The 12,202-nt window shown below is 35.2% G+C and overlaps 1 protein-coding gene across 1 annotated transcript; it reads left to right on the top strand.

Moving 5' to 3' along the window:
* Positions 1-11,541: 11,541 nt before the first annotated feature.
* Positions 11,542-11,910, top strand: LOC113703840 (cytochrome P450 81Q32-like). The gene has a single exon (XM_027225320.2). It carries the CDS (start codon positions 11,542-11,544, stop codon positions 11,908-11,910), a length of 369 nt encoding a protein of 122 aa, XP_027081121.2.
* Positions 11,911-12,202: the final 292 nt, after the last annotated feature.

The following is a 12,202-nucleotide window of genomic DNA, read 5'->3' on the forward strand; positions in this document are numbered from 1 at the left end:
TGTTGGTTGAATTGGATGCTTGAGAAAATACAAAAAATCTCTACATGGAAGAACGCCCTGTGAAGTCAAACTATGAAAAAGATCAAGCACGCCTATCTTTTCTACAATGAAGAACTATTGAGTTGACTTGTTGGCCTTGGTGGATGACAAATTCTAAATCCTACATACTATGAAGCCATTTTGCCCGTGCGATATTCGTGAATTATTCCAATTAGAACTTTTGTACAGTTGAACGTTTACATGCCCTAGAACTTTTCTTACGCATGCATGTCAACATTAATTGAAGAAAACCATGATAAATTATCAGAAGCATCCTCATCAAACAAGGGTAAAAGGAAGAAGAAAGGGTTCCAAGATGAGGAGAAGCTTCCCTGGTGATCTTGCAAAGAAGGCACCACTACAACTCCAATTGGAGGAATTTTTTGCTACAGCCCACGAAAATCTGATGAACCTGTTATCACCTAAACCTAAGGCTAAGAAGGTTGAGAAGAAGAATAAAAACTGGAACATTTCAGCCGATGCACGAGAAAAATTGCATGGAGGTTTAGGAAAGGAAGGAAGTAGGAGTAAACATCAAGTGGTTGTTGGTAAACAAAGTCGTGGGGAGATTGAGGAGATGATAAATGAGGTTCACGACATTGGAGCTGATATTCTGAAATTGTATTCCTCCAAAATTCAGAGCTACGAAACATCCAGCAAGGTGGGATAAATCCAGAGGCGCCAAATGCTCATCATCTAGCTAAAAATATAGATCAGTGCATGATTGAAGAGAGGGTGAACGAGCTTTATCTGGCAGCATTTGATAATACTAAAAATCTCCAACATCCAGAGCCACCAAACTTTCTTCAAGGCGGTAATCTACAGCTCCGCACAAATCCTTAGCAAGCCAATAATATGGAGCCGCCAAATCCTTGGAAACTTACTGATCTAGATATTGATGATATACTAGGAGCGGTCAATGAACTGAGTGAGGAAAAAATGGGAATACAGAAAATTTTTACCTGAGGTTTAGATAGATCAAGGATAATGTCATGATCAGTTCTGTCGCAAAGATATTCAAAGAATTTCCAAGTTTGTGATGGATTTCAAAAAATTCTGCAAAAAGTGTGATCTTGCTTTGGAATTCCAACAAGTGACCTTCGCATTTAGGGAATGCGAAGTCAAATGAGCTCGCATTTGATGAATAGGAGCTCGCATGAGAAATGGGTTTAAAAAAAATTGTTTTTATTAACAAATGCAATCTCCCAAAAAATTTTATTTAAAACTTTTTGTAGTTTGGAGCTCACATTTAGTCCTAGAAAAGTATATTTAAAAAAATATTCTTTTGTGCTCCAGTAAAATTTTATTTCAAAAATCTTTTGAAAAATACGATTTAAAAATCATTTTTATTTTGGAACTTGCATTTGGTAAATGCAAGCTCCAGGAAAATTTTATTTTAAATTTTTTTTTATTCTAGAGCTCACATTTAGTGAATGCTACTGCTTATGGTATAGACATTAAAGCTTAATTTGTGAGTTTAGGATAGAAAAGAAGAGAAGGAAAATCTTTAAATGACATATCAGAGAGCAGAAGAGATTCTAATATTGTTTGAGTTTTGGAAACAAGTGCAAATGATTTGGACATGTAAGTCGAAAAAACTTTGTTCCGCAGCTTCTTAAGGACAAACAATGCATTAAAAAGAAAAGTGAGATGGTGTGATACAATCTGGATCAATGGGTCTTTGAAAAATGAATCCATCCAAATTTTGGCCTTTCTTTTTTGTTATCTGCCTCACTTAAATCTTACAAATGACACAACAGCCAGCTTTCTTTTTCTTTGTTTTCTTTGACCTAAACCTCAACTCCCAAGCTAAGCGTAAAGATAATGCTGATGAGAAACTCATCTAGCGTGGGGCATGATGCGTGCAATTCTCCATTTCTTGTGGCATCAAATGTGATAATTGGAACCATACTACTTAATTTACCATTGTATATTCTTTCTAAACTCTTCGATTTTCTATGTAACCAAAACATCCTCTCTTCCTAAATCTTGGTCAGTCAAGAATGTGTTGTGCGCTGGATAAATTTTGGATAAGTGGAGATAAAGCTCAGTTAAGCTTTGTTTGATGAATCCTACCTACGTTTTGTTACTTGTTACCAACTTAATTAAAAATCCTCCAAAAGATGATAAGTGTTGCTGATTGTCGGGCATAAAGAAGCCGTTACAGATGTAAAGAATATAGAATACACTTTGGTAGTAATCTGTCTACAAAATGGCGCACGGTTTCGACTTTCAAGAATAGGTCTTTTCTGGATTGCCATTTTTCTCCAAATTTTTTTTTTACATTTTTCGAAAATATATTTTTTAATCAACTTTTTATCTCACATATATTAAATTTTTAAAATACATTTTTCTTAAAAAATTTCAAATAATAGCAATCCAAATGGGCACACAAACCCTCATTTAAACCTATATTATTGCATCCATGTAATGTAAATGTTGTTAAAGTGGCTTTGTCCCACATCGCCTTTTGTATAAGGGAACATTTCCCTTAGTTGCTTATAAATATAATTGATCTATGATGGAGTTAAGTGCACCAAATCAAGAGAGCATTAGTGAGTTATTTGGGATTTTGAGTCATTAAACCTTTTGGTTAGTTAAATATTTTTGGGCTCTCTTGTGTTTTAAGTATTAGGTGTTTTGGGCGTAGGAATACTATCTTAAGGCATTTTTGTGCTTTGTTCTTCATAGTAAAATATTGCTCCTTTTCCGCCCATGGACGTAGGTCAATTTGACCGAACCACGTAAATTTTTGTGTTCCTATTTTATTTATTTCTGCTTTGTTATTTATCTTTTGGGAGTTATCAAAATTCTTTCGTCAATTACTTGGGGTCAGACCTAACAAATTGGTATCAGAGTTTCTTCGGAGGCTTTGAATTTTTTGGCAACAATGACAATAACAAAGACTGTTGTCGAGAAATTTGACAGGAATGTCAACTTCGGGATGTAGCAGCTCAAAATGAAGGTCATTTGGTTCAAAATGGAATTGATTTAGCGATACACGGAATTAAGAAAAAACCAGAGGGTGTGACAGATGCAAATTTTGTTGAGATGGATAAGAAGGCAAGGTCCAGTATTATTTTAAATCTCTCTGACGAGGTTTTGCCGGAGGTAGCCATTGAGATTTCGGCAAAGGTCATATGGGACAAACTTAAGGTCTTGTACATGAAGAAAACAGTTGAGAATCGGTTTTATTTAAAGAAAAATTTGTATATGTTTCACATGACTGAAGGTACATCTATACTCTCACATCTTGATAAATTTGATTCCATTATTATGGATTTGGAGAATATAGATTCGAAAATTGATGATGAGAATCAGGCCCTGTTACTTTTGTGTTCCCTTCCCCAATCTTTAAACATTTTCGCAATACTATGATTAATGGAAAGAAATAATTTCGTATCGGAAAATTAAATCTGCATTAAAATCTAAGGAGCAGATAGACAGGGATATTACTGGAGGTCAGACAGAAGGTCTGGTTGTTAGGGGCAGAACTGAGAGAAGAGATTTGACAGTAGTAGATCTAAATCTAGACATAGAAATATGGAGTGCAATTATTATCATAAAATATGGCACATTAAGGCAAATCGTTTTAAATTGAAAAATAGATTGAAACAAAAGGGGAAACCTGATGAGAAAAATATTGAGACTGCTGAAGCTGGTGTTGCAGCTGATGAGAATAAAGGAAATATTTTCTTTGTGACTGATGACAGGATAAGGTCTAAAAATGAATGAATTTTAGATTCGAGGTGCTCTAATCACATGTGTCCCAATAGGGATTTATTTTCCATTTATGAATCTTATAATGGTGGAATTGTTTTGATGGGCAATAATGCCGCTTGTAATGTTGTTGGTAAGGGTACAATCCGAATTAAAATGCATGATGGTATTGTGAGGACGCTCACTAATGTGAGACATATTCCTAATTTAAAAAAGAATCTCATTTCTTTGAGCATCCTAGAGGCTCTTGGGTGCAAATACACAGCTGAAAATGACGTTATGAAGGTTTCTAAAGGTGCTCTCGTTGTAATGAAAGTTTGCAGGGTTAGTAGTTTATATGTTTTGCAAAGATCTACTGTCACAAGTTCGATTGCAGTTTCGTCATCATCATTTTTGTCTGATTCTGACATTACCAAATTGTGACATATACATTTGGAACATATGAGGGAGAAAAGCATAGGCATACTAAGCAAAAGGAGACTTCTTTGCGGTCAAAGTACTGGGTCACTAAAATTCTGTGAACATTGTGTTTTTGGGAAGCAAAAAAGCATTAGCTTCAGTTCTTCAGCAATCCATAAGACGAAAGGTACTCTTGATTATATTCATTCAGATCTTTAGAGTCTATCTCGTGTTCCGTCTAAGGGTGGTGCCAGGTATATGTTGACTTTCATTGATGATTATTCAAGAAAAGTTTGAATTTATTTTCTTAAACATAAGAATGATGTTTACCTCACTTTCAAGCAACGAAAAATTTTGATTGAGAAACAGACAGGTAAACAGATCAAGCGGCTTAGAACAGACAATGGCATGAAATTTTGTGAAAGGGAATTCGATGCCATTTTGCAAGAATGAAGGAATTGTTTAGTATCACACTGTCAGGATGACGCTTCAATAATGGTGTGGCTGAACGTATAAACAGAACACTTTTGAAGAGAGCGAGGTGCATGATTTTTAACGCAGGGTTGGCAAAGGATTTTTGGATTGAGGCAATTTTTATGGCCTGTTATATTGTCAACCGTGCTCCTTCTGCTGCTCTTAATTTCAAAACTCTTGAGAAAATTTGGTCAGGTATTCCTGCTGATTATTCTGATTTTAAAATTTTTGGGTGCCCAACATACATGCATGTAAATGATGGAAAATTAGAATTTCGAGTTAAAAAATGTATTTTTCTTGGGTATGCTTCTGGGGTGAAAGGATACAGATTATGGTGTTCTGATCCCAAATCTGCAAAATTTATAATCAGTAGAGATGTTACTTTTGATGAATTCTCTATATTATCTTCCAAGAAATAGTCGTCTAGTTTTTGTCAAGCAGATGATAGTATGCAGAAGCAGGTGGAACTTGAGATTGGTAGTTCTGGTCATTCTATTCAATAAGTGCCAGTAGTTGCATCTAAATCTACTGTTGAAAATAATTCAGAAGAGAAAGGATATTTTATTGCTAGAAATAGACCAAGGAGGGATATTCGACCACCTCCAAAATATGCAAAATTGGTTGCATATGATTTGTCTGTCGTTGAAGAAACTGATGTAGTTGATGAGCCTATTACCTATTCAAATGCAATTTATTGTGATGATTCTAATAAGTGGTTGGTTGTGATGAATGAAAAAATTGAGTCTCTTCATCGAAATGAAACTTGGGTTCTTGTGAAGCCATCTCTAAATAAGAAAATTGTTGGATGCAAATAAGTCTTCAAGAAGAAAGAAGGTATTCCAAAGGTCGAAAATGCAAGGTACAAAGCACATTTAGTTGCAAAAGGCTATAGTTAGGTATAAGATGTTGATTTTAATAAAGTATTTTCACATGTTGTTAAGCATAGCTCTATTCGTGTTTTGCTTGCTTTAGTTGCCATGTATGATTTGTAGTTGGAGCAATTTGATATTAAGACAACTTTCTTGCATGGTGAATTTGAAGAAAAAATTTATATGAAGCACCTCAGGGATTTGAAATTGAAGGAAAGAAAGACCATGTTTGTTTGCTAAAGAAATCCTTATATGAATTGAATCAGTCTCAAAAACAGTGGTATAAGAGGTTTGACACTTTTACGTTGAGTCATGGTTATTCAAGGAGCATGTATGATAGTTGCATTTACTTCCAAAAGTTAGAGTAATCACAAGTAGTGTTTTGGTATAAAATTTACAATTTTTGGGTGAGATTTTAGTGATTTTTACGAAGCAAAATCATGACTTTTTTTGGCCATTTGACCACTTTTCTTTCATTTTTTATAAAAACTAATTCCGAAAATGGAATCTACGCGAAAAATAAAGTAGAAGTGTGTATTTTGGTGAAATTTTGTGACCGGAGAAGTCGCCGGCGACCGGTGGCGTCGGCGGTCCGGTGTCGGCGGCACCACCGGCGGCCACCATGGCCTCCAACTGAAGTAAGCTTTCAGCTTGCTGGAGTGGAAGGAGAAGAAAAAAGAAGAAGAAGAAGAGAAGGAAAAAGAAAGAAGGAAAAAAAATGGTTGGGCTAATAATTTTAATTCTGGTGGGTTTTTGGTTATCGTGATTGGGTTTTTGACTTGGGTTTTGATTATTTTTTAGGTTTTACGCATGGGTTTGAGAGTTGAAACCCATGCATTTTGGTTGGGTTTGTTTGACAAAAACGATGGGCTAGCCCGTCTTTTGTTCTCAAGGCTTTTCGGTGGGCTTGAGAATCCTGGCCCAACGAAATGAGAAAAATGGCCCAGTGGCCTGATTTGTCAAGGAATAAGAAAATCTTTTTGCATATCAGTCCCTGTATTTTTGAGTATTTTCTCTGTGACTCAGAATATTTTAAATTTCTTTCACTCAGGTCCTTAAATTAATTATATTTTGATCCCTAAACTTTGTCTTTTATTTAATTGTGACCCTAAATTTTAGAGAAATTATATTTTTGCCCCTAAAAGTTTTCAATTTTTTGCAATTCAATCCCTAATGAATTTTGATACCTCTTATTATAATTGTTTCTTTTCTTTAATAGCTAATCATGTTACTTTTGAGTATATTTAACTTGTAATTTTAGAGGTTCTTAAATTTCTTTGTATTTGACATGTTAAGGTGAATTTAGTATTTTTTATCATTATTATTATTTTCAATTAAATTGGTGTCATGATTCTTTTGTTCATTTTGAGTATAAATAGGGTAATTCGACTCCATTTAGTCACCACTTTAAAAGGGAGGTACCCCTATTATTATTATTTCAATGTCAATTACGTGCTCTCGTGTGCTCCTACCTGTTCCTATGTGTTTATATATTTTTATATGCTTTATTTATTTAATTTAAATGCTCATCCAAATTTTTTTATATTTATTTAGTTAATTTTTATAATTATTTGAGAGACATTTAAATACCTCAAAAATGTAATAGATAGGATAATTAGATTTGTTTTATTGTATTTTTCCCTTTTTAGAATTGTAGTTAGGTCCCCTGTTGTAATAGATAGGGTAGAAAGGATTTTCTTTATTTTTCAATTTTAGATTGTAGTTAGATTCTCCACTGTAATGATAGGTCTTTGTGTGTTTATGTGGCTTATGTGTTATATGCTTTATCCGCTATTCATAGGATTTTTACATCTAGATATTATGTTTATGTGTTATGTGCAACGTGCTCTTATATGTTTATTTGTTTTTATTTATGCCTATTGGTCTTACTATATATTAAGAATACATAACGTCACCACACTAGTTCAACGCTAGTTGTGGCTTCTCCCTCAATTTACTTGCTAGTCCAACGCTAGTAAAGATTTTTAAAAATGAATTAGTCCAATGCTAGACCCTTAGATCGTTCGTGCGTTAGATTCATTTTTGTGTGATATCCATTACATTTTCATGCATATTTTTATTTTTTAGGATCTTTTTTCATTTGCATGATATTGCCTATTATCTTATCCCCTATCCTCTATATGTGTTAATCATATCATTTAAAGTTGCATCTCATTTAAGAAATTGTAGAATAAGTTAGTTTATTTGCTTATTCATATTAAGAGAATTAGTTTTGAACATGGGAAATGGGTGATTATAACTTCTTAGTTTAAATACCCCATCGATTCCTGTATAAGAAAGTTATGTCACGAGTTTTTGTCTCCCGTACCCATTATGTTGCATTCCTATTCTTTGGTCACTTATATCTAGATATATAATTTAAGTTTCATTTCTTTTCTTTGAATTTCATTCATGCATGCTCGTGACCCCTTTAAGAAATCATTTTGGCCTTCGCAATCAATGCAATTGATATCAATTAAACCCTTGAATTGATATTTTGTCCCTTTCGATATTTTATAAATTTAGATTTGCATCCATGTAGAAAACATCCAAACGTGATAAAATTAAGGGTTAGATTAGGAAAATTTTGACTAAATCTCGCAACTAGCTTAGACTAGATTGAAAGGGTGCCTTAGGTTTGAGTTAATCGAACCTTTGCCTTTCCTTTCATCAACCGTGACTCTCGAACCCATTTTCTCTTATATTTCAAAAACCTGGAGTTGTCGAAAAGAGTTTTATTTTATTTTATTTTTGTCAAAAATATTTTTGGGGTGACTTGGTACACCCAAACTCAATACAAGTGACGACTCCTCTTTTTTCTTAAAAATTCTTTTAAACTAAATTTTGGACCCAAATTATCGCATTCTTTAAAGTCCCATTCTAGGTCCTTTTTTACTTATTTTTAAATAAATCACATCTTTTATAAACACCTTTTTCTTTTCCCATCGCGAAAAATGGAGCGCGACAGTTAGATGATGGTTCTTTCATTTATTTGCTACTTTATGTTGATGACATACTCATTGCTGCCAAGAATTTGTCAGAAATTCACACTTTGAAATTGCAGTTAAGTAGTGAATTTAAAATGAAACATTTGGGAGTAGCTAAAAAATTTTTTTGGCATGGAGATCAAAAGAGACCAAGGAGCTGGAAAGTTATTCTTGACTCAAGAAAATTACCTTGAGAAGGTCTTGGAGAAATTTGACATGAAAGATGCTAAACCTATGACTACTGCTCTTGCTAGTCATTTTCGACTATCTGCTACTTAGTCGACACAGTCAGTTGAAGAGGAAGAGTATATGGCACGGATTCCTTATTCCAGTATTATGTATGCAATGGTTTGTACTCGTCCAGATATTGCACGAGCAATCAATATGGTTAGCAGATATATGTCTTGTTCTGGAAAAGTACATTGGCAGGCTGTGAAGTGGATTCTCAGATACTTGCGAGGGACTTCAAACTGCTGTTTGGAGTTTGGGAGAAATAATGACACTTTGGTTGATTTTGTAGACTTTAGCTATGCTGGAAATTTTGACAGGAGAAAATCACTTTCAGGTTACGTATTCTACATTGACGGTTTGTGCAGTAGTTGAAAAGTTACTTTACAACCCGTTGTATCTTTATCTACTACGTAGGCAGAATATATGGCCATGACCGAGGCAATCAAAGAAACCTTGTGGTTGAAGAGTTTGTTTGGCGAACTTAATCTGCATCAAGGTGTTACTACTATTTACTGTGATAGTCAAAGTGCTATTCATTTGACCAAAGACCAGATGTATCATGAGAGGACGAAACACATTGATGTGAAATTTCATTTCATTCGAGATACTATTGCTGAGGGAAAAGTTCTTGTTCAGAAAATCAGTACCAAGGAGAATCCTACTGACATGTTCACGAAACCTCTTACAGTTTACAAGTTCAAGCAATACTTGAATTGGGTTGGTATTCGTTGTTAGTGATTTTGGCCAATTAGGGTTTATGTGGAGAAGGTGGAGCAGATTTGCCATTGTCGATGTTGGGGACACGCCAAGGTGGAGATTTGTTAAAGTGACTTTGTCCCATATCGCCTTTTGTATAAGGGAGTCTTTCCCTTAGTTGTCGATAAATATAGTGGGCCTGTGATGAAGTTAAGTACATGAAATCAAGAGAGCATTAGTGGGCTATTTCAACCTTCAGGTCATTAAACATTTTGTTTAGTTAAATATTTTTGGGCTCTCTTGTATTTTAAGTATTAGGTATTTTGGGCGTAGGAACACTTTCTTAAGGCATTTTTGTACTCTCTTCTTCATAGTAAAATATTGCTCCTCCTCCACCCATGGACGTAGGTCAATTTAACCGAACCAGGTAAATTTCTGTGTCTGTTTTATTTATTTCTATTTTGTTATTTGTCTATTGGGAGTTTCCAAAATTCTTTCGTCAATTTCTTAGGCCAGACCTAACAAACGTCACCAACCTATTATCATTAAACCATTCAGATATTATTTGTAAACTTGCATTCTACCAATGTAAATGCACTGAAAAAACTATGATTGTATAGCTTTGTTATAAGAAAGATACAATTAAAAAAAAGGTACATTTGTTATAATAAATTGTCTTTTAGACAATTAAAAAAATGATTTGACAAAAGTTTGAAAGTACAAATAAAGATATACAAACATAATTGGCCATTTCTCAATATTTGAGATATGACTAAAAATATTAAGTGTTAGCAGCCCCCCCCTCCCAACAAAAAAAAGGTCCTCACATGATCCATTAACATCCTCTTCTTCACAGATACCAATCAAACTTTTTGTTTACTATTCGGTTTATTTTTGCCTTCTGTTTTCGTCTAGAACATTCTCATAATGAAGAAAGAAAAACAAAGCCCAAAAACGTATGTCGCAAAAAAAAAACTAGCAACTTAGTTCATCAATAGGTTTGCCAATAATGCTACAGAAATACTGGGTGATTATACCACAAAGGACGAGCAAGAGATGGTTTTATGGCCCAAGGCAGTTTTTGCGTTTGTGGGGGAAGGGAATGTTAGAGATGGTCGACGGGAAAGCCTCGTGGCCTGGGCTTTTAAAAAGAGGAGGAAGGAGTGAGGAAGAATGACGACTTCTAGCCCCCCAGGACTAGAAGGAGAGTTTAGAGGAGAGTGACAAAGAAGTGACATTTGATCCTCTGTTTTCCATTTACATGTCACGTTGACGAGTTGGTGTGATGGCAAAAAAATTCTTCCCAATTAATGGAGAGGGCCTAACCCGGTTAATATATTATCGTATTTCACTTTCCTAAACCAAACAACACTGCCTTCTTATTCCTCAGCAGTGTCTTCATATAGGTATAACCATGTGCTTTCTCACTCTCTACGATCAAAATTCTTAATAATTTTTTGGGAGAATTGTAATTTTGGTCCCCAATCTATAGTGTATGCGCGAAATTATCCCCAATCTATTTCGAAAATCAATTTTGGTCCCCAATCTATTCAATTTTGCACTAAAGTGGACAACTGACGGAATCTCTTCAATTTCAATCGGAATTAAGTCACATGAGATCACGTGCCGACACCTAAAACCCCTTTTTCAATTTTTTAATTTCTAAAACATGTTTTTTAATATTTTCAGCTTTCTCTTGCCTTTTGTCTTATTAAACAAAGACTTGAAAAGCGTAATCTCACAATCCAAATTACTCCTCTTGTTGGCCGCCGCCTTCAAATCCCTAGAACCCACAGCACGAGTAAGAAGCTCAGCTTGGCCTCCAAGTCCAAGTCTCGTTCTTGCCTCCATTAGTAATGGAGATAATCTGCAATCAACACCGGAGACAGACCCAGTTCAACTCTCCTGCACAAACAACAGGAGCAGCAGCAGTACTACTTCATAAGCAAGCAAGCAAGCAGCTGAGAGAGAAGAGCGGATGATAATAATTAGAAATCAAAGGGATTATACGGACCAAATCATTAAAGGGATTATACTAGTAAGTATATTCTTTCCCTATTAGCCATTCTTCACCGTTGAACTGGAATGAGCATTCAATTGAACCACTAGTATATTATTGGTAGGTCATGCTTACAGCTAGAACAGACACTTCATCGATGACTATAGAATGGGCCTTGTCTCTTTTGCTCAACCATCCCAAGATGCTAGAGAAAGCTCGAGCTAAATTGGATGCTCAAGTAGGAATTGATCGATTGGTCGACGAACATAATCTATCCAATCTTCCTTATCTTCATAACATTATTTCAGAAACACTTTGGTTGTACCCAGCAGCACCAATGCTTGTGCCACATGAGTTGTCTGATGACTGTAAAATTGGGGGATACAATATTCCGCGAGGTACAATTTTGCTAGTTAATGCATGGGCAATTCACAGGGACCCAAACGTTTGGGATGATCCAACAAGCTTCAAGCCAGAGAGATTCGAAGGCTTGTAGGTTCAGCCATCAAAGCTGATTTCATTTGGGATGGGAAGGAGATCTTACCCTGGTTCTGGCCTAGCACAGCGGGTGGTGGGTTTGGCCTTGGGATCTCTAATTCAGAGTTTTGATTGGAAAAGAATTGGCGAGGAGGAGATTGATCTGGCTGAAGGGACAGGAGTGTCCATGCCAAAAGCCAAGCCACTAGAAAAAACGTGTTTTAGAAATTAAAAAATTGAAAAAGGGGTTTTAGGTGCCGGCACGTGATCTCACGTGACTTAGTAACGATTGAAATTGAAGAGATTCCGTC

Source organism: Coffea arabica, chromosome 8e (genome assembly GCF_036785885.1).
Source record: "Coffea arabica cultivar ET-39 chromosome 8e, Coffea Arabica ET-39 HiFi, whole genome shotgun sequence".
NCBI classification, from domain to species: Eukaryota; Viridiplantae; Streptophyta; class Magnoliopsida; order Gentianales; family Rubiaceae; genus Coffea; species Coffea arabica.